At 47.3% G+C, this 22,928-nt stretch overlaps 1 protein-coding gene across 4 annotated transcripts in view; it reads left to right on the top strand.

The window, feature by feature from the left end:
- SEPTIN6 (septin 6) overlaps positions 1 to 12,954 on the top strand; it is a 64,519-nt gene extending 51,565 nt beyond the window's left edge. For 2 of the 4 annotated variants that reach the window (XM_065900724.1, XM_065900723.1), the window contains 5 exons: positions 349 to 517; positions 3,190 to 3,322; positions 5,827 to 6,017; positions 8,223 to 8,267; positions 11,693 to 12,400. In XM_065900724.1, the coding sequence (XP_065756796.1) occupies positions 349 to 517; positions 3,190 to 3,322; positions 5,827 to 6,017; positions 8,223 to 8,226 (497 nt within the window). In that variant the 3' untranslated portion in view covers positions 8,227 to 8,267; positions 11,693 to 12,400. Of the gene's footprint in view, positions 1 to 348; positions 518 to 3,189; positions 3,323 to 5,826; positions 6,018 to 8,222; positions 9,306 to 11,692; positions 12,401 to 12,929 lie in introns of those variants that run through there. The other 2 variants (XM_065900726.1, XM_065900725.1) reach the window with 2 other exon arrangements.
- Positions 12,955 to 22,928: the final 9,974 nt, after the last annotated feature.

Here is a 22,928-nt window from a genome sequence, read left to right as displayed (position 1 = left end):
GAACAGAAATTCTGCAAGTATTTATCAGATGGATGGTTGAATGTGCATTTGCCATCGTCCTAAAAGTGGTGCGGAGCAAACATTCCTGTGAATGTCTGATGGGTGAATTTGGGTTGAGGTGCTAATGAATGTCTTCTTAGATATTTTTACGGTATTGCAGTTTTCCATTACTGTCATTCTTGTAACTTTTCATTTGCCTTTTTAGTAGAAAAGCCAATTAGGAGGCAAAATTGCGAGCTCTATATACACAGATTGAAAGGCGATCACTGTTAGACATTTCCCGTCTCATTTTGTCCGTTTCTGCTTCTTGTGACCTTCCTTTCCAATACCCCAACCACTGCTGTGCAGTTGAAAATGAAGCCCACTGCGACTTTGTGAAGCTGCGGGAGATGCTGATCCGGGTCAACATGGAGGACCTCCGGGAGCAGACCCACAGCCGGCACTATGAGCTGTACCGCCGCTGTAAGCTGGAGGAGATGGGCTTTAAGGACACCGACCCCGACAGCAAACCCTTCAGGTACCTCTCCCACCAGCCCGGCCCAGCTCAGCTCAGCGCACACGATGCAGGGCGGGGCCGGGGGGCGGTGGGGAAGCCTCGCCCTGGAGAATTCACAGGGGAGGTGAGACACGGGTGCCCAGACCTGGAGCCACAGGGCTAAGTCGCTCGCCACTTCCACTTGGCCGTCCCTTCTCTGCCTTGGTACACCTGCCAGGGGGAGCTGTGGCAGGACGGGCTTGGTAAGCATTGCTGTCCTGCTTATAAGGGTGGGGGCAGGGAGGAGGCCAGGGGATGGGCGAGGCCGGTTGTATCGCCGCCACAAGCATTCACACGGCAGCTGCGAGCCCTGAGCCCGGGCCTTGTTCCGCCACGTGGCAGTTTGTGTCTGGCCACTGCCCTACTTTCTACATCAGGCTCCTTCTGCTCCGTCGGGTTTCCAGTCTGTTCTCTAGCCCCCTCCCTGTTATCAAAACCAGATGGGACCAGGCAGCAGTCATTGCACAAGTGTTGATGAACTTCTGGCTCTTCAGTCGCTGTCCTTAGTGTTTGTGTTCAAGGACAAGTTTTGTTTTGACCACAGGATGTTAATAATCATTGACATTTCAAGTCAGAATCGAAGATGCTTTCAGAGAAGAGGAATGTTTTTGAAAACATTGCTTCAAATGCTTTCAAATAACTATGCTGATGGGAGCTATATGTTTAAGTGTTTGATCTAGATGCATGATGTGTGACGTAAGCCCCACATTGTAAATTACCACGTGGTGTCCTTTATTGGAGCTCAGGTCCCCTTTCAGGAGCTGTCAGGCCTCGATAAGCAAGTTAGGGGGATGCTCGTGGGATAAGATGGCCTTCAAATGGCCTCTGAGATCCCACAGTACTTGTTCACAGCAGAAAGCCAACGTGGGGGCAAAGCATAGCCATTCCTTTGGGGATGCCTGGTTCTGGAGGGGCGAGTGAACGCCCCTTTCATGGACAGGGGCTGCCGGAGCCCCTGGAGTTGGAGGAAAACATGCTGGTCTCTCTAGTGGGCGTTGCCTTTGCTTTCTCCCTCCTTCCCTTCCGACAGCTTTAATCTGCACCTGCGGGGGAAGAGGTGTCGTCTAGTCTCCTCCCCTCCTAGGTCGGCTCCATCCTGACTACCACCGTTTCCCACGTTTTTGCCCTCTGCACGTTTTCTCTGCTGGCTCCTTTCCATGTTGCAGGCAGACATTCTCATCCTAAAGAAACTCTCCCTCACCCTGCTCCTCGTCACCAGCCTCCGCCCTGTCAAGGAGTTTGGCTGTGATGGGAAGGGGAAAGAATTGTTCCGTATTTACTGGCTTCCGCCTCCACTGCACCACTGAATGCAGACGCCTCTCTCCAAGGTCAGCAGTCACATACTCACGGCCAATTCCACTGTGGCCTCTGAGTCCCATCTTTTTGTAGTCTCAACATAGCATTTGATACTCGTCCCCTCTGCCTCCTTCCCGAAATTCTCTCTGCCGTTGGCTTTTCTAGCACTGGTCTGGCTGGTTTCAGTCCTGTCGCGTGCGCTGCTACTCCTTCAAAGCCTCATCGACAGGTTCATTTTGTTCAGCTTCTTCCTTTCCCCGTTCTTTCTGATGGCCTCTGCTCTTTTCACTCTCTATGTTCTTTGCAGCTGGTTCGTTCTACTCTCACAGCCCTAATTACCACCTAGAAATAGATTACTCCTAAGCTAACATCTTACTTTTGAGCTCCAAACCCAGTGATCCCACTGCTTACTGGATATTTTCACTTGGCTGTCCCATAGAGGATGTACCTGAAACTCAAGCTGTCTCAAATTTAATTCATCTCCTTAAACGTACTCCTTCTCCAGTGTTCCCTGTCGTAGTACATGGCACCACCATCCATCTGGTTGCCCAGGTCGAAAAACCAGAATCATCTTTGACTCCTCCCAAGTCCTGGGAGTTCTGCTTCCCTCGCTTGTCTCCCATTCCCACATTCCTTCCCAGCCCTTGACGTTAATTAAGATCCTGTCATTTCTTACTTGGATTGTTGGAAAGTCCGTCCTTCACACAATGCCCAGAGCGGTCTTTCCCATTTTCAAACTGTATCAAGTCAGCCCTGCTTAAAACATCTAAGTCTTAACATGGCATCCAATGCCTGCTCTCTCCTGCCACATTCAGGAACCTCATCTCCCACTACTCCAGCCAGGTGTGCCATTCCTTCTCCACATGTGCCCTTCCACAGGCTCCCCTCTTCGGAGCACACATCCTCTTCCTGTTCACCAGGCTAACTCCTATTTCTTTAAAACTAAGTCCAGGCCGGGGGCAGGGAGACTTAACCCAGGCATCTCCCACTAGACTGTGAGCTCCTTGGCAGGCACAGTGGCTCTTGGCTCTAGATACTGAGTAACTAGCATAGTATCACTTATTTCTGTGTCCAGCACGTGGTGGAGTCTCATCAAGTGTTTGTTGAAATCGTCCATCAATGTGATCAGTTTCAGATATCTCTCGGGTTCACTGGGGTGGCCCCATAACCCCGCAGCACCCCGTGACCCTGCTGTCACGTGCCAGTCCAGGTGCCCATAGCTCTATGCTTCTGCTTTTGCACGTCCCACAGAATTGAGGAAGAGAGGGTGGGAGAACCCAGGGAGGATCACTGGGCCCAGTTTTCAGTGAACAGGAGCCATTCCAAAGGCAGGGGAATTAACCTGACCATGTTCGCAGCTTACAGGAGACGTATGAGGCCAAAAGGAATGAGTTCCTAGGGGAGCTCCAGAAAAAAGAAGAGGAGATGAGACAGATGTTCGTCCAGAGAGTCAAAGAGAAAGAAGCTGAACTTAAAGAGGCAGAAAAAGAGGTAAATGTGAGCCTGCGTGCCAGGTGGGAAGGAAAAGGAGGCTGAACTTGGGCAAGACAGGGGTTCCTGCCCCAAGAGAGCAGCTGGGGGAGTCTTGCGGCCTCCGGGCAGGAACGGGGCGCAGCATCTGTCACCGTGCCTTGGCTGGCACAGAGGAGGCTGTGAGATCTGTGTCTTCTCCATCCCTCATTCCCCAAGGTCGGGATGTTTTCTCATTCTCTGTTACTTAGTTCACTAGAGCCGCACTGTCCCATATGGTAGCTGCTAGCCCATGTAGCTATTTAAATTTAAATGAATTGAAATTAAGTACAGTTTAAAACTCAGTTTATAAGTTGCATTAGCCACATTTCAAATGCTCAACCCTCATGCCACAGAAAGTTCTATCGGGCAGCGCCACTCAAGAGTCAAGACCTGACCTAGCCCCTCGAGGTCGGGGGCGGGCTGATATTTCCCCCCCACCCCCACCCTTTCTGGGAGTTCGGAGCCCAGTAGGGACAGTTGATCACTTTCTTCGCAGTCCTGCTCCATCCTGCTTGCCCTGAGGGCCATGAGGAAAGATGGTCCCGGGGAGTCCTAGGTACCTTGCTGAATCCTAAACCAGTGACAGCTGCTGCATTTCCCCATCCACTTGAATATTCTATTCCATTTCATGCTAGCATTAAAGAAACATTTGTGCGGCTCTAGCAAGTCTTTAAACTAAGGCTTGATGGTCTATCTGGAGTTTTCATTACTTAAGCCGTGACTAATAGAGTAGAGTGCATTTAGCCCTCTAACCATTGCCTTGCCTCCAAGGTCCCACTACCGATTCCCCTACTGCTGCCAGATTAATTGGCCTCGGCCACAGTTTTGGTCACGTCAGCAACTGCTTCAGCTCTCTGGGCCTCGAAACCCATAAAGAAAGGAAGCACTTAATTACTTCCCAAGCCTCTTCCTCTTTTAATCTGCTGTCCGGTGTTATTGCCAAAGCCCATGGCAAGAGAACTGACTTCATTTCAGTTTCACTTTTCAAAAGAATAATATCACCCAGTACTTTTAGGAAGACAGGTGAGGGGATCTCAACGATAAAGAAAATGAATGAAAGGCCAGTGAACAAAAGCCAGGCGAAAGCAACTGATCAGCAGAGCTTCCACCACCAGCCTGCCCCAAGTGACTAGCAAAAGCTGGTTTACACAGCAGGTCTGTCATCCACCACCCCTTACTCAGTGACAGTCCCAGATACCTGGAGGACACGTGACCTCCTTCACAGTGTACTGTGAGTGCTGCAGAACCCTCCATTCCCTCCTGAATCCTCAAAAGAAAGTGAAATGATGCTTGGGCCGCTCTTACTATTCAGGGTAGTTTATCACATTCTAGTTTGTTACCACCTACACCCCTAGCTCTCTGATCCACTTATCACAGTGGCATGCCAGAATATTCTTGCTCTTCTCCTTTGGGTCTCTGGCTCTATTCAGGGCTAGTTAAGCCTCCCCTTGATCAAAGCTGAGGTTTCCGCAATCATCCCATTTTCTAAAATTCTTTTATCTCCTTCCATGTCCAAGAACAAGTCTTGTCTTTGACCAGCTTCGGCACTGCTGAAATTTTCTCTGCAACTCCCCATGATCTCCCTGATTGGAGGGAATAAGAAAAGGCAGGGACCCCTTTCATATTGAGAGAGATGTCATTATTTAATCATCTAAAGAATGAGTTGAAGGACTTCCCTGGTGGCGCAGTGGTTAAGAATCCGCCTGCCGATGCAGGGCAGGGGACAGGGTTCCATCCTTGGTCCGGGAAGATCCCACATGCCACAGAGTAACTAAGCCCGTGTGCCACAACTACTGAGCCTGCGCTCTAGAGCCTGCGAGCCACAACTACTGAAGCCCGCGTGCCTAGAGCCCGTGCTCCGCAACAAGAGAAGCCACCGCAATGAGAAGCCCGCGTACTGCAGCGAAGAATAGCCCCCGCTCGCCGCAACTAGAGAAAGCCTGCGCGCAGCAAGGAAGACCCAATGCAGCCGAAAATAAATAAATAAAAAGAATGAGTTGACCTTGGGCAAACTCCTTAACTTCTCATACCTTCTATTTCCTTATAAAATGCAGACAATAACAGAATCTACCTCATAGGGCGGTTGTGATGGTTAAATGAGCTAATACATATAAAGTGCTTATAAAAGTCAGTGCCTGGCCTATAATAAGCACTCAGTAAATGTTCTATATTATCATTGATGTTATTTTTATCCATATGTAGTAACTCTGGGGACTCTTTTAAATAAAATGCTTGATTAAGCAGAATGCACGGTTCCCTGACCATATTCCGCAGCAGAAACACAGAGGTAAGATGGCAGAAGGGAACTATCCAGAACATGGTGCCCTTTGGTGCCATCATAGCCGTCCCTGGCAGAAATGGCTCGTCAGGTCCCAGGGTCCTGAGGGTCGCAAGCCTGCCCATCCCCACCCCACCCCACCCCCGGGCTCAGCTGGGATCTGCTCACAGGGGGTCTCCCCAAACTCCCTGTGCTTCCCTGCCAGCTGCATGAGAAGTTTGACCGTCTGAAGAAACTACACCAGGACGAGAAGAAGAAGCTGGAGGATAAGAAGAAATCCCTGGATGATGAAGTGAACGCTTTCAAACAGAGAAAGACGGCAGCCGAGCTGCTCCAGTCCCAGGGCTCCCAGGCTGGAGGCTCACAGACTCTGAAAAGAGACAAAGAGAAGAAGAAGTAAGTAGTGGGCTGCTCTGGGGCGAGGGCCTCTCTCCCCTCCTGCTCATCCCCTCAGGGCGGTGACCGAGGCCAGCTGTGGGCTGATCTCGGTGTCCCCACTGGACCTTCGGATTCCCTGAGTTTGGGGAGCTGAGAGTAGGGGAGGGCGGTGTGTGGCCCCGGAGGCCCAGCCCCTCTGCTCGGCCCGCTTGGGAAAACGCTGCAAACTCAAGGTAAGAGGAGAGGGGGGAAAGGGGGAGGAAAAGCAAAAGGAATGTGAGACAGGAGAAAAAAGAAAGGAGGAAACAATGAGAAGCTGCAAAGTTACAGGAAAGAGATGAACAGAAAGAAGTGCAGAGAGAGGGTAGCAGGAGCCTCTGGGCACCCTCTTTCCCCCGGGAGGCTGGAGCCGATCCAGCTCACAGGCCTCTGCTCGCTTGTCCTAGGTCTAAGGTGGTTCACCTCTCCGTGCCTGGAGACCCCCCCTCGCCCCCCCCCCCCCGCTCAGTTCTCACGGCTGCGGCCAACAGGGTTCAAGTGCTGCCGCTGAAGGCTGCAACCTGGTCCTGATTTCTCACCCCTTCCAGTCCCTCCCTCTCGGCTGCTTTGTTGTTCCCAGCCTGGGGTACCGGGGACTTGGTGGGGAACCCTCAGGTGCTAGTACCCTCCGCGGGCACCATCCTCCACGCCGGGGATGACTGTACAATCCATCTGTCTCCCCTGGCGTTTGGTGAGGCAGGATAGCATGAGCTCTTGGTTACCATGTGGGTCAGTATCCCTGACCCAAGCCCAGGCCTTGCTTGCTGAAGTTATCCATCCCTTATCCCAGAACCAGCGAAGAGAAAAGCATTTCCGACGGGACCTGTACAACACCAGGAAAACATCCGGTGGTCCCTTGCGCTCTAGTTGTTTGTGCAGTGTGACCGGAGGAGCCCTCATTTGCAGTGTCAAGCAGTGTCCTTACTAAAGCGGCCCGAGGATCTGAAACATGTCCCTGGTCATTGCCTTCTGTTCTTAGCCACTTGTTGCTGGACTCAACTATTGGATATTTGCCGGAAGGCGGAAACATCCTTTCTTCTGTGCCTGACTTATCACTTAAGGGTAAAACAGTATAACATTTCACCAACAATAAAATACAACAGTAAAATAGCTTATATTTAAAGGCACTCAGTTTTGCCATATGAATATTCTTTTTTCAAAAGTGTAATTTGGGTATTTTCACCAATTAGTCCAGAGATTTTTTGTTACTGAATCTCACACTCTGTGTCAAAGTCACAGACTAACTTTTTGTGGTAACTTTTTACCTGATAGATGAAGTTCAGGTAGCCCGAGAAAAGCCTCTTTGGGCACACTGTATATTAACTGACTTGTGTTAGTTGCACCGGCAGGAATGGATTCCTATTTTTAAGATCAGAAAAGTCTAAATTCGTCTTCCGGCCTTCATAGTCCTGTGGTGTTTGTTAACTCAGTCCCTGGGGCAGTTTCACAGCCTGCTGGCAGGAATTAGGAGATTCATTTGTTGGGACCCCACTGACACTCAACTATAAATAGTCCCTATTGAGCTGTTCAGTGGAAGTTCCTCCCAGACCAGGCTTTCTCCTCGTTGCCCTCAATTAACTGACTGCCACCCCACCCCCAGGCAGAGGACCCCAATAAGGGATTGGGGTCTCTCCAGTCTCCAGGAATACCTGGAGTTGGTGATGGCATCCTTTTCCAATTTTGAGATGAGTGAAAACCTCACCGGCACGAGGCATCTCCAATTAACAAGAGAGCCTGACAAAACAGCCTGTCCTCTTCCATATTTCCAGATATATAAGTGGCCCCAGGTGTCGGCTTTTTATGTAATTCCCTGAACAGTTGGCTAACCTCTGGAAGACCCATCATTAGACCTGTGTCACTCTTGTCCCGTGGTGATGATGGGGCGGCGGGGGTTGAGGGCGGAAGTAGGGGTAGAAGCATTTCTTCTTGAGAGATGGTGATCGGATCTAATAGAGTCACATACTGAGAACTTCCTTTGGCTGCCCTTAAAGAGGTTAAGAAAGAGTACCGGTGTTTCGGGGGTCCCTACCAGCACACCCTCCCTTCTTCCCCTCCCCACTCCTCCTAATCTCCTTTGACCTCTAACTCTTCATTGTTTGTGTCAGCATAATATTATGTTTGATTCATAATATTTGATTTCTCCCCAAGCTCACTCCATCTTCATCAGCTTTTACTGTTTTACAGTTAACTCTGCTGTTTGCTGCATGCTGCATGAGACCCAGGGTCCCGGTAAGCTTTATTAACTCTAAATAGAACTGGCAGTGGCTTCTAGAGCACATCTCCCCAAATCCCACCCCCTGCCCAACACACGTATCTAATATCAAAGAAGCTGCTTCATTGTCCTAGCTGGTATTCTCTTGTGACTTATATTATGAAAAAATAGGCTGGTGTGATTTCAAGTATACATGTGGGAATGTTTGCCTTCCTGATTACAAGTGGGGTGTTTTCAGACTTTTGCTGCTAGAACAGCCAGGTAGCATAGGTAGATCCTGTGATCAATATTTGAAGTTTCAATTTTGGCCATTTTTTTTCTAAAGGCGCCTTCATGATTACTTTCAAAATTAACTGAACTGCTGTGACGAGGGGAACTGTTGAGTTCACAAGCCCTGTTCCGCAACGTCACGGTCAGCCTTGGCGCCCAGGTTTGGGAATGTTTTGAGCCAACGGAAACTTGCTTCTCTGTTTCCCTCTGGTGGCTGTTTCTTACCTGAGGGGTTCAAGTTCTCTAATTTCGTTTGGCCCCCAAAACTATAATAAAAGTGGAAGAAAATGAAGGTTCTCAGATATTATAGAATATTTAATTCTCCAAGTACCAGCTTCATGAACACCTTTGATAAGTAGGTAAGCAGGTAACCGTTGGTAAGATGGATTCCTCAGGGCTAGGTGTTGCGTCTGCAGGAGTGAATACAGCAGCCCCTGGCGTCACATAGTTTATACGTTGGTTATAGCGATGATTAAGCTGCTTCTGTCTTTTTAACTGGACTCAGGTAGTGAGTGGGGAGGAACATAAATATTTTAAATCTAACATAATTAGGCTTATTACCATTGTTAAACTTTACCATAGAAACTTTCAAGCAGGAACGAAAGAAGAGAGAGGACAGTACAATGCAGCCCCACGTACCCACAACACAGCCCCCAAACAACTGTCAACATACGCCAATCCTGTCTTATCTGTTGCTCCAAACCGACTGGATTACTGCAAAGCGAAACCCATATCATTTCATTTGCAAATACTTCAGCATGCATCTCTAAGAGCTCATGACTCTTAAAAAAAATAAATAACGACAACGCCACCATTATCACACCCCCAAAATGAACAGTTCGTTCACACAAAATTTCTAGTCAGTGTTCAGAATACCCCAGCTGTCTCATAAATGCCTTTTACATTTGGTTTGTTTGGGTCAGGGACTATAAAATATTGAGACTTCTCCCCACTCACCCGTGGAATCTATGATTTAAACGGAGAGCCTGCTGTTAGTCACCGAACTAATTGCTGTAGCTACTGCCCTGGGGACTTCGGGCAGCTGGCAAAACATCCTACTTTCAGGCAAATCCCGAAGAGGAAGTCCATAGAGGCTTCTGAAACATAAGGCCCGTGAAATCGGGCCAAAGGAAACAACCCGAAAAGAACAATGAAATGATTTATTGTCTGGCTTAAAAGCAAGTCTTGGAGCCCTGTTAGCTGACTTGAATGAAACAGCAGGTTTCCACCTAGGAAGACTCACAACTCCGAGAGTGTCTGTCCGTGGCTGCAGTCCCAGTGCCCAGCACAGAGGCCGACACTCAGTTCATGTGTATTTTCTTTGGCCCCCCCCACCCCATTTTCAATGAGGACAACAGGAAAGTTGCATCCTGTTCAGTTAGATTTCAGTTAATGAAACCCGAATTAATGCTCTTTGACACAATTTGGTTCAGCTTTCCCAGAGTAAATCATTGGTGATGGCCATTGCTAAAATGAGTCCTGGCAAAACTATAATTAAAGCCATACTTTACAAGTGAGAGGCAATTGGCAAACAGTGGGAACAGCCAACCCCGACCCTGAGTAGGTTGGCTTTTTCTGGCATGCTCCTCGCCAACACACCACAAAAGCAGTTCCAAACCGAACAGGGGAAGGAGGCCTTGGCTCCCTGGGGTCTGAAAGCGGCAAAGGCAACCCGTCCATCCCCCAAAGCCCTCATTTCAGGGGTGGATCACAAAGGCCACCCCTCATTAACTAGAGTGCAGGCAGAGTGAGGCTTACTGTTCCTTGCTGGTTTGGAAATGGCTTGAGGCACTGCTGGCAGCTGTCTGCAATTGCAAGAGAAATCCTTCCTCTGTGACCGGCACACAGTTGCAGGTGCTATGTCTCAGTGGTTGCTGGCCCCTTGACCCTTGGTTGGGGGTGCCCAGTGCACGGACGGTACACACATATCAAAATACTTCAGCCTTCCCATGCAGCCCAGGACATAGGCTGCTGCAGTGTTCTATAGGTTTCTCTTCCCCTAGGAAGTAGACAAAGAAGAAAAATAGAGCTGAGCATTTGTATTACATTTTCATGCTATTCAAAGTGTTTTTCCGTATGGTACCTCATTTTCACATTACAACAGTCCCGTGAGGTAGAGGAGGAAGGGCTAATCTTCAGTTGACAAGATGAACAAATGGAGGAGTGGGGAATTTAAGAGACTTGCCAAGGCTCACATGGCGAGGAACAAGAACGCAAAACTCCTAGTTCCTGGTATACACTGCCATTCACGTGAGTGTGTGTGTAGGTGTGTAGGTGTGGATGTATTCACTCTGACTGTACAAACATACTCAGCATGTGCTTTTAACTGTCCCTCCCCAGTATCTTTATTTAATGAGATAAATGTGTTCAGGTAAAAAATAACCAGGGGCTTAGATCCACAGGCAAGGAGTTCTCAGGGGCACTGTGGCGTGAAGGAAAGAGTCTTGATCAAACAGCCAAGGGATTCGGGCGCTGCGCCTCTTGGTTGTGACTCTTTCTCTGTGACCTCAGGCAAGTCCGTTGGCCTCACCGTGTTTCTCAGCCTCCTCATATGTCACACTTGCGTCCCAAGGATGAAGTTTAAATGGGAGAAAGTTCAAAGTGCAGTGTGAACACAAACCAATAATGGATCTCCATAGTTCAGGTTTTCAGGTGACTGTGGTCGGACCCTAGTGCAGAGCCCAGTTACTGCCCCCAGACACGTCTCGAACAGATCTTGCCCCAGGGGTACCAGGTAGTGGACTGGGACTCTCCGAAGGTGAAACCTCTACCTCCTCTGCTTTCCCTATGGGGCGAGGCACTCAGTGGCTGAGAGCCTGGCGTGCTGTGCCGTGGCCCGAGGCCACCTGGAGATTTGCTAAAGGTACTCCTCTACAAGGTGTCTGGGTGGGGGGCACTAGTCAGGACCTAGTAATTAAGAAGAGAGGAGTATTCTTGTGGCTGTTGATAATTGTTTTGCTAGCTAATGCCACTGTGGTCGCCACTCAGAGGTGTGTGGGTGAATGAGAGAGAAAGCATGTTCCCAGAAGCCAGTGCGATAAGGACTTAAGACCATCTAACACAGCTATATTCTAATTTATCCATTAGTCATCAAGACATTTTCTTCTAACCTTTTTTTTTTTTTGATATTAATCCATCCATTCATTAACCCAACTTCTGTTTTCATTTTCAGTTTGGGCTTCCTGTAGACGCCCTTTTCCTGTGCAACAGAGCTGGGCTTCCCTGTCTCTAATTCCCCCTTAACACGTCTGTGGGCACAGAACCCGTGCCCTCTCCTTTCTTCCTGCCAAGGTTTATAGAAGCCCGAGAGTCTGAGGACGGCGTCTGGCCTCTGGTCAAGAAGCCATCAGTCACGTGGTTTAAAGATGCATCCTGCATCCCAGTGCCCCTCCCAGCGCGCCCAGCCGGCCACTCCCCACTGCATCTTTGCTGGGCTGTAGCATGTTCAGGGGTCCCACCTGCTCTTCTATACCACCAGCTTCCCTGTTCCAGCTCTGGCTGCTGCTTGTTCCCCTGAGGTATCTGCATCCACCATGGCTGGGTGAGCACCAGTCAGCATGGCTTTCCCCATTAGTCCGCAGTCACTTGGCTTCCCCAACCGTCCCTCAGCCCGCAACAGGAGAGCCACAGCCTCTTCTCAGAGGGTTCCAGAAGGAGAATCCTTTGGTGCCTTCTCCTCCTGGCCTGTCAGCCCAGCCCTTTCCAGTTTTGATTCACTCAAAATCATTGCACTCAAGCTGTGTTAAAAACCTGGAACGAGTTTACTTACAGCCAGCCCTTCCCAGACAACACGACTGCTGAAGAAAGTATAAATTTCCCCTCTCTGTTATTCTGAGTACCCCACAGATGCAGAAGGCAGAATAAACCTGAATATTAGTACCAACCTAGTGTCTTAGGGAATTGTTACGAGGTGTCTCAGCATCTCCTCTGTAATTTCCCTTAGGACGCCACACCATCCCAATAAGGCAGGGCCAGTAGCAGGTATAATCATCCCCTGTCACAAACTGCTAAACTGAGTGGTCAAAGAATCAGTGTTTTCAGTTTTGCTCTGAATCTTCCAGTCTATTTGGTGAATGTGATGATGAGTTTCAATCTGTATTTTGCGTGTGCCCCACAATAAGAAGAGGTGAGACTATCAGTTGGACAGGAGAAAAGAGGTGTGCCTTGGAAGGTCCCTAACTTTGTCTCCAGTCTAAGGATTTGGTATTTTAAAAATCTTCCAGCCCTGATTTGTATGATGGGGCCCATCAGATAGTGGCTTTGGGAGCCCCTTTGAAGTTGAGAGCCCTCCACTGTCAGGGCCATGAGGCACAGTGGCCTTTGGTGTTTGGCCAGTGAGAGAGTGAGAGCTGGAGTGACCTGGCAACGATCTGTGGCTAACACGCCGTTTCTCTGCCCTTCCTTTGCAGTAATCCATGGCTGTGTACTGAATAGTATTCCCTGCTACAGCTGGACTGGACTCCATTTAGCCTTTTAAGCCAAGGTTCCTATTGTAACTGACAGCTTTCCTTTGGAGCGCCAGGCAGCTGGGTCCCCTGCCCCTGCCATGTACTTCCACTTCAAGCCCCACCTCTTCTTTTGATTTCTGCCTCACAGTCCCACTGGCACTGACCATGACCTTCTTTTTTATTTTTGAGGGTTTTTTTTTTTTTGGGTCACTTTCTTTCAGAGCACACAAACAAGGCTATGTGAAATTTTCAGGCCTTTTTGAAGTATTGAGAATGGGAAGGGGAGTTCTCTCTTCAATAATAGATAATGACAGGAAGCAAAAAGCAGAAAAAAACGCAAAGCAAACAAATGCACACACTGTATCTTTTCTTGTTGGCAAAGCAAGAGTGCAGTTTTGACATGTATTGTTTGGTGAGTCACTGATTGGTGAGTGGCCAGAAGCAAGTATGAAGGTGGTGCTGCGAAAGCATAAGCTAGTTTCTTGAGAAAATCCAAGTCACACCGTGGAGCATTTTCGGAGACCCTGTGCTCGGAGATTTAAAAACCAAAAAAGCTTGGGTACTCAGCCAGTAGCTCAGGGAGATGCTAAGCTAGGGCTGTCAGGTCTCCTTGGGAAAGGCTGCTTATTTGTAGCTTTGATGTTTCTGTGACCAGTTTCACGGCTGCTTCCCAAGAATCCCAAACTTAAACAACTAATCGGTCTCCATCCGCTGTAATTATTTGCATTACAAATCGGAGGCTCCCTCATTTGCATTTGTTTACAGATTAACTACTTGAGGCTTGGGGAGCTCTGAAAACTTCAAAAGGTATTAGAGCCACCCAGCCTTTGAGAGACCTTCAGAGACTAGGCAGGAATTTTGTATGAAGGGAGACATTTTGGTCCAGAAGACAGATAGGACCCACTTTCTTGTAAGAGGAAATCGAGGCCCCGAGAAATGAAGGGACTTGCCAGACGCCCCAGTCCTGTTTCATGGCAGAAGCCAGGCTAAATTCAGTGTGTCCTGAGTCCAGAGCCGTTTTACAGATGGACTCAACGTGTTCATGTATGTTCCTAGAGACAAGTCTTTTGATGTTCCAGAGAAAATGAATAGTTAGTATTAGAGGGCCTTTGAGGTTTTTATCCCGTAAGAAAATATTCGAGGATGGGGTGGGTAGGGACAGGCAAAGCAGAGGACTCTAGGCCAGCTCCCGAACTGAGCACTTCCGCTGGCGATAAGAGTCCCAGGCACCTGTTAGCTGCTCAGCTTTCCTGGGAGTCTGGAATGGGGCGTGCGGGTGTGGGTGTTTAACAGGTGCCCTAGGTGATCCTTGTCATCAAGGAAGTTTGGTAAACAAAAATCTACCCTGTGAGTGAACACGAGACCTCTAGGAAGTCAACCAAGGCTATTAAAAGAATTAAAATGCTTATTTTATTGGGTAGCTTGTCTCACTGTAGACAGAAAGGTTTTCTTCCTTCTTCAGTGAAAAGGCTTTTTAAGTGGTACAGTTATTACTATTTTAAAAAATACCCGAAGTTCTCTGTTTACTTCTGGTGAAACAAAACCAGTCGTTAGAAATGGTCTGTGTCCGGCTCCACGCCCACCCCAGCCGAGACTGGGATAGAATGGTTTTCTTGAAAAATCCCCACGTGTACACACACACACCCCTCATGTCTCTTAAGCCAAGAAGTTTGCTTTTCCTAGCTGCAGTACAGATCACTTTTTTGTTGTTTATGTTTTTTGTTTTAATTATTTGGCATTCACGTGTGGCTGTTAATATGTGCTCTCTCTCTTTTTGTTTTAATTAAAACAAGAAGCTTTTAACTGGTGTGTGGTGTTCTTAAAACCTTTTCAGCACATTTCCCTGTGGTGATGGTCCATCAGTGACCCCATTTCTCACCTGTCTTCTCCAAGTATGCTCTGTGCTACCTCACACTGCCCACTTCCCTCACCCTGTCTTACTCTGAATATCCTTTTTCTTTAGCTAATTTCATGTTTTCTTTCTTTCTCTCTCCCTCTCCAGCTTTTTTTAATCTTGTCTTCAGCAGCTGCACTAAGTCTAAAGGAGAAGACTGCCATTGTAGAAGAGTTAGGGTTCCATATTGTCTCAAATCAGAAACCAACCAATTCCCTCTCCCTCCAAAGTGCGTGCGCATACACACACACACACACACACACACACACACCACACAAGTGTTCATTGTGTCCCTGTGTCCAGGCAAGACGCTCTCTCCCAACTTACGTGGTATTTTAAATGGAAGTGTCTTGTCCGACCTAACAAGGCATGCAAAGAACCATCCGAGCTGGAGAATGGACCAAATGTAGCCTCAGAGAGACAACTGCAGGACGACTCACCCAAGTGTAAGTGACTGAGGCAGGAGACCTCAGCTGTGGGTGTGGAAGTACTGTTCACAAGTTTTCGTTTGAGTTTTCTGTTTTTCTTTTTAAACACCAATTCTCTGGTTCAATGTGTTGACTGTCTACAGCCACTATTAAACATTTCTGAATATGGATGAGAAAGTCAAGCAACATTCATATCTTCTTCAGCATTCACAGACCTTCTGCAGACCCCCCAGCAAGTGGGGGAAGTGGATCTACTAACTCTCAGGTGGAGAAGGGAGAGTCGGGGGAGTTTAAGCTTAGTGAGAGCAAAATGACTCCACTCAACCTTCCAAGGCCAGTTGGGGTTTTGAGAGAAGTTTCTGCTCAACTTGGGATCTGGAGGGAGAGCTTTGATGTTGATAAATCTGCCTTGAATTCATTGGTTTAACTTGCATCAAAATACCATGTGAATGTGCTCATTCCCATATATCCCTACAACCATTGCCATTCCACTGTCCTGTGTCTCGAGAGAGCCTCTTTGCATGTTTTCCAGAGTCTGTTTTTCCTTTCTTCTCCTTTGTTCTTTTTGCTCAGAGATGTGACCAGTCATTGGCCCTCTGGGGCTTTCATTCGCCAGGAGAAACATCCCGAAACCAGCATTGTTTAGCTTGATACCTTTCTAATGTCCATGTCAATTTTCAATAAAATTCAAAGAAATGCTCAACGGCTGTGTGATCATTAGGTGATGGGCCCACCGCGGTTTGCCTTAGGAGGAGTGGGTGGCTTCCTTTCAAAGGGGGTGACCGAGGAGCTCAGGGAGGCACCATCAGCCAGTTTGCAACCTTCCTGGGTAGGCTGCTGGGCCTACTCCCCCCACCTGGGCTTGAAATTTCCATGGGGTGAGGTGGAGGTGAGCAGGAAGTCCTTTACTTTTCCTTCATTAGCATGGACTTAACTGATGCGTTGAGCTCATTATCTTCCAGGATAATAAATAGATGGAGAAAGTGGAGTTGCCAAACCCTACAGAATAAGATTCGGGTGAGTTTTAATTCCAGAAGGAAAAGAACTCTGCCCTGCATGTCTTCTCTTATTTAATACTGTGATGTGAGCATCCCTAAAATTCATGGATGTGACTTGAAAAGCCTTCTATGGATAGGGTCTCCTAGGGAGGGAATCCTCCTTTTGTCCCTGCCAGCGTTAAAGCGGGCAAGAGGGAGAGTGGTCAGTTTTCACAATTCTGGTCGCCGTCGAGGTGCGGTTTCCCTTCCTCAGCTTCATTTCCCGAATGGCCAGATGCTGGAGACCGGAGGGTGGTCGATACCCTCTTCGAACCGAGGCCTGGAGGCGTCTGAGCGGCTACCGGGGGAAACGACACTGGCCTGCGTCTGCGCAGCTCGCACACTAGGGGGCAGCCGAGCGGGAACAACACTTGCCTGTGACGTCACCGAGCCCCGGCAGGCACTGAGGTGTGGAAAAATACCGGCTCTGGAGCCAGACAGACTTGCCAGCAGTGTATGCTCTGGGGCAAGTTGTGGTCAAAACTTCCCTGTAAAAGAAGAATATCAGTAACTCCCTTGCAGGGTGATTGCGAAGGTTCCATGAGCTAACGTAAATTAAAGATCTGGGTGTTCACTAAACGGAATCCCTGTTAAGGATGGAGTTTCCCCTTTACTAGAAGTCTCTTAGGTTCTTCCAATCCACGGTTTCTCAACCTCAGCACTGTAGTCTTTTGATGCCAGATAATTCTTTGCTGTGGAGGCTGTCCTGTGCACTGTAGCATCCCTACCCACTAGATGTCAGTAGCACACTATACCAGCCCATCCCCAGCTGTGACAACCGAAACTGTCTCCAGATAATGCTAAATGTCCCCTGGAGGGCAAAATCGCCCCAAACTGAGAACCATTGCTCTAGGGCAGGGGCCAACAAACTTTTTCTGTAAAGGGCCAGCTGGTAACTATCTTAGGCTTTGCAGGCCACGTGGTCTCTGCAACTATTCAACTGTTAACTATAGAACAAAACCAGCCGTTGATAATATGTAAAAGGATGAACGTGACTGTGTGCCAATAAAAGTTCATTTGCGGACACTGAAATTTGAATTTCACGTGTGGGTTTCATTTTCACATGTTCTGAATTATTATTATTTTGATTTTTTCCAACCATTTAAAACGTAAAGACCACTCTGAGCATGAGGGTCATAGAAATGCAGGCAGGTGGACGGGATTTGGCCTGTGGGCCACGGTCTGCTGACCCCACCTCTAATGCATTTTGGTGCTTGTTGATGCCTCCTCGAGCCTAAAGGTGTTAGAAGTGACTGGCTGGGGACTTCACTGGTGGCGCAGTGGTTAAGACTCCACCTGCCAATGCAGGGGACACGGGTTGGAGCCCTGGTCTGGGAAGATCCCACATGCCGTGGAGCAACTAAGCCCGTGTGCCACAACTACTGAGCCCTCATGCCACAACTATTGAAGCCCACGCGCCTAGAGCCCGTGCTCTGCGACAAGAGAAGCCACCGCAATAAGAAGCCCACGCACCGCAATGAAGAGTAGCCCCCCCGCTCGCTACAACTAGAGAAAGCCCGCGCACAGCAACGAAAACCCAACGCAGCCAAAAATAAATTTATTTTAAAAAAAGTGACAGGCTGGTCAAAAGAAATCAGAAATGAAGACAAATGGCTGATGTTTTAATGCAAGTTAGTGGGGAAATGGGTTTGATTAACTAAAATTTGCATATAGTTTTGCTAGAGCATAGATGGGGGCAAGGGTCTGCTGGGGCTCTGAGAGCCAGTTGCTGGGGCCCTGCTGAGCAGTGAGAAGGCCAACTACTTCTAGGGACAGAACCAGGCCGCTAATACCCTCAAAAAGGCTGAGCAAACTGGGCTCCAATTGTAAGCACTGAGGTTAAGCAGTGTCCTTTTGTGTTCAAAATGCCCCCGCTCGGGGAGATTCATCCCTTTGCTAAAAGGACAGTTTTCTTGCAAGGCCATTCTTTTAAAATGAGGACACCTCTTGAAAGACTTCTGCATTAGAACAGTTGATACCTCACGTTGGCTTTGCCACCTGGACCTACTACCTTCCGTCAATGTCCAGCCAGGTCCTGTACTATCTCTTAGCTTGTTTGGCTTGGACTTTAGAAAGTCCCTGCCCTCAGCTCAATACCTATAAAAATTATATATATATATTTGTTATGTATAGGATTGGGGTCAAACTTCTTATCTTGGTTTTAGGCTCAATGAAATTATTTTTTCTTAATCAAGTGATAAGGGTGTATTGGACACCACCCGTGAATTTGGTCCAGTGCCCTCTGCTATGGGGGATACTTTGCATGAGATCAGTCAGACACTGCTCTTGAGGAACTTACAGACTGGCCCTATCTTATTTACCCAACCATACTTTCCAATACTTCCTAATAGCCGTTTCCATTCCAGTCCATTCAGTCTCTGCACAGGCCTCTCCCTGAGTTATGCAAACTATTTGTTGACATTATCTGAAATATCCTCTACTGATTTAAATCCTGCCTTTGAGGCTCAGGCCTACCTTCTCCTTGAAGCCCTTCTTGACCCCATTCACCTATCTTGATCTCTTCTTCCTTTTCTAACCTCCTGGCTGAAATTTTCTAATCTTCTCTGCTTCTCGTTTGAGGGACTTCATTCCTAAAGAGAGGTTAAACTTCCTAAGGGTAGGAACATCATTTCATGGCCCCCCAGAGGGCCAGGAGAGTGCTGGACACACAATAAAAAGTGATTAAGAGGTAGCTAGATTGAGATTCTTCACCAATGTAGGGAACTATTGCACTTCTGAAACATTTAAATTTGAAATTAAGCTACAAGAATAATACCAAGTATACCCACATCCTCTTGACCCAGATGCACCAACTGATAATATTTTGCCCCATTTGCTTTATCATTTATACTCAGGCTCTCTCTGTATCTAGATAGATAGAGATACATAATATTTTTTTATGAACCATTTGAAGGTAATTTACATGTATCATGGCCCTTTACCCCTAAATATTCCAGTGTGTACTTCCTAAAAATAAGGATATTCTCTTACATAGCCACAGTCACCAACTTCAGTAAATTTAATATCGTTACACCGCTTTAATCTATTGAATGGTATACTTTACAGCAATTTTTCTTGCCATATAAGATTGGTTCTAGGATCACCCATTGTGTCCTGTTTCTTTAGTCTCCTTTAATCTGAAACAGCCTTTCTTCGTCTTTCCATGACATTGATATTTTTGAAGTCCCATTTAAAAAATAGACTGTTCTCATTTTGGGTCAAGGTGTTGCCCAGTCTCTGCACTATATAATCACTGCTTTTTCCCCTTCTTTGCTACTAGTAAACAATCTGTGAGGAGAAAGTATAAGTCCATGCAAATATCCTACTCCTCACCAAACATTTCCCCCTAGATTTAGCATCTATTGGTAATTCTTGCCTGAACCAATCTACAAAATGATGATTTTCCAACTCCAGCATTCCCTTCATATTTACCAGTCAGCACATGGTATTCTATTGTAAGCAAAGGCCCTCCCTTCTCTCTCATTATTTCTTTATCTACTTGGTATCACTGTGGACTTATGACTTCCTATTTTTTCAGTGGCTCATAACTGTCCTTAATAATTTTTATTTATTTTATTATTATTATTTTGTGGTACGCGGGCCTCTCACTGTTGTGGCCTCTCCCGTTGCAGAGCACAGGCTCCAGACGCGCAGGCTCAGCAGCCATGGCTCACGGGCCCAGCCACTCCGCAGCATGTGCGATCCTCCCGGACCGGGGCACGAACCCGCGTCCCCTGCGTCGGCAGGCGGACTCCCAGCCATTGCGCCACCAGGGAAGCCCTTTTCCTTAATAATTTTGGTGCTCAAATTACTGGGATTTGGCCAGCTCCTAGCTATTGCTTTTAATCCATTTAGTAGCCATTCCTCAAGAGGCTACTGTAGTGCAAAATACTCTGGTCAAGAACTTTTGGTGATCTAATTTCTGGGATAGTTTATGAGGGTGGTGCTTAGCCAGGTTCCAGGTTTCCCTCCTCTCATCACACACTGGCTTCCCCACAGGAAAGGGCAGGGAAGGAAGCTCAGAGCTGTCAGACTCTGTGTGTGTGTTTCATGTAAAAACAGTGGCAGGAGCCTGTGTTAGAACAGAGAAGGATGATGGAGGGGAGGAGGACAGGTGATCACAGGATATTTCTGGATTGTTTTAGGATGGCAATGGCTGCTGTTATCAGAGCCCCCTCCTACACCTCTCTTCAACCATTATTCCGATAATCTACTTCTGCTTAGGGGTTTCAATTCCTGCTCACTGAGAAAACATCTGTGGCTTGTGAGAAGGGAATAGGCTGAGATAGGTTGGCTGAAGGCTTTTTTTGATCAGAAGGATTACCAGGGAAAGGTCATGGAGAATCATGGGAATTTTTGTTTTGTTTCCTAGAGATGAAACTGCTTATTCCATAGCAGGATTTACAAATGGACTCCAGCTATGGCTGTTCCAGAGCAAATGGCCTCTAACATCAATTTCATTGCCTTTCACTCTGTAATCCAAATTCACAAGTCAGATCGGAATTATTTGTTCCTGTATGATGGAAGAATTTTCATCCAAGGTGAGAGGAAGGCATTTTTATTTTCTCAACTCTTTTTCTAAGAAAGCTGTGTATTTTTTTTAACACTATGGTCTTTTGGTATAATTATCTGTACTTCTTTTTAAAATTTATTTATTTATTATTTATTTATTTTTGGCTGTGTTGGGTCTTTGTTGCTGCATGTGGGCTTTCTCTAGTTGTGGCGAGTGGGGGCTATTCTGTTGCGGTGCGCGGGCTTCTCATTGCGGTGGCTTCTCTTGTTGCAGAGCACGGGCTCTAGGCACGCAGCCTTCAGTAGTTGTGGCTCTCGGGCTCAGTAGTTGTGGCTTGTGGGCTCTAGAGCGCAGGCTCAGTAGTTGTGACTCAGTTGCTCCGTGGCATGTGGGATCTTCCCGGACCAGGGCTTGAACCCGTGTCCCCTGCATTGGCAGGCAGATTCTTAACCACTGCGCCACCAGGGAAGTCCCGAAAGCTGTGTATTGATTGCAATGTTGATTTTGATGAAAGTTGGCATCTTAGGCTGAAATTAATCTAACTGTAAAATTACAAATCAGCTTAAAATGTAGGCCCCAAGAAAATGAATTTCACGAGTTTGGGACAACAGGAAGAGCCTTCATTCATTCAATCATTCATTTAATTCAACAAATACCTGTGGAGTTCCTACAGGAGCCAGGTATAGGTGCTAAAAGCAAGACAGATGAGTTCCTTGTTCTCATGGGGCTGTCACGGGGGGTGGGGAGGAGTCAAATTTTTTTAAAGTTCAGAAGGTGGTACACACTGCAAAGAAAGAAAACACAGAGCAATGCAATGGCAAGTGACTGGGGGAGCACTGGATGATGAGTCAGGTGACCTAGATTCTGATCTCAGCTTTGCCGGGATTGGTCTCTACAGTCTTCAGCTATCATTACACCTCTCTGGCCTTATTTTTCTCACTCATGCAATGATGATTTGAGTTTATGGTCTCTACGCTTCCTTTCTAGTATCATGTTCTTTGATTTGATGGTTCAAAGACTGTCATTATTTCAATAAACATGAATGCCTATCAGAGTCAAAGACAGCACTCCCTGTGTAATGGGAGAGACAGGCACGGAAATAGATCATTATGAAACAGTGTGAACAATGCTGTAATTTGCTCTTCTCAGTCCAACACCCCTACACATAAATGTGTCACATAATGAGAAATACATCGTTAAACAAAAGGGGACAGTGGGTCAAAGCTACCTCATCCAACGGTCCTGCTGCCGTGGGACATTGAGTTCTGTGCAGGACTATTTCTCCCCACTAACACTGTAATCAGTTCCAGGACAACAGAGAAAACCCAGTTTCTTTTTCCTTTGTATTGACTATACTGAGCACACAGTAGGTGCTGTGTAAATTCCCGCTGACAGACACTCATTAACTACTTCCATAGCACAGATTGGCAGACAGGGATTGAGGAATTGGGCTGGAGCAGAACCGCGCGTCTAGTAATAACGTTTGCCTACAGAGTGATTGAGCCATTTGCTGCTGTGCAGCTTTTAACCCTATTTTGGGGGCTTCTTTTGCATTTTGTAATATTCTGCACGTTTTAAATTGATACAGTTAATACAGAATTATTTGAAATCGTGATCACTACTGTGTAAACACGATGCTTGTCAACAATTGGGATGCAGTATGGATGATAAAAGTGGTTGACTAGAGAAGTGGCGCTGTGGATGATTTTCTAAGTATTTCGTTTTTAGTACTACTTCACAGTAAAACACAAAGCTAATCCTCTGAAGAAAAGGCGCCTCGGAGAGCTGACATTTAAAAAATAAAAAGGGTAAAATACATTTCAAACCCAAGTCCCTCCCAAAGTACACGGTCCCACTGTCAGAAACCCAGGGAAAAGCATCAGGCGAGCTACTGCTGCCAAGAATCACCTGTGGGAGCCTTCCAGGGACTTAACGGAAAAAGGTTCCCAAGCCTCAGAGAACCTTCCAAAAATCCCCTTCCTGGAGCCCCGCCCCCCGCTCGTTATCACAGTGCGTCAAAGGCCCGTAGTCGTCAGGAAAGGGAAAAAAACGTACGTCGCGCGAGACTCAGTGACGGGATTTCGAAGT

This window comes from Phocoena phocoena, chromosome X (genome assembly GCF_963924675.1).
Source record: "Phocoena phocoena chromosome X, mPhoPho1.1, whole genome shotgun sequence".
NCBI classification, from domain to species: domain Eukaryota; kingdom Metazoa; phylum Chordata; class Mammalia; order Artiodactyla; family Phocoenidae; genus Phocoena; species Phocoena phocoena.
The sequence above is the reverse complement of the archived record's forward strand: the minus strand, read 5'-3'. Positions and strand labels throughout refer to the sequence as shown.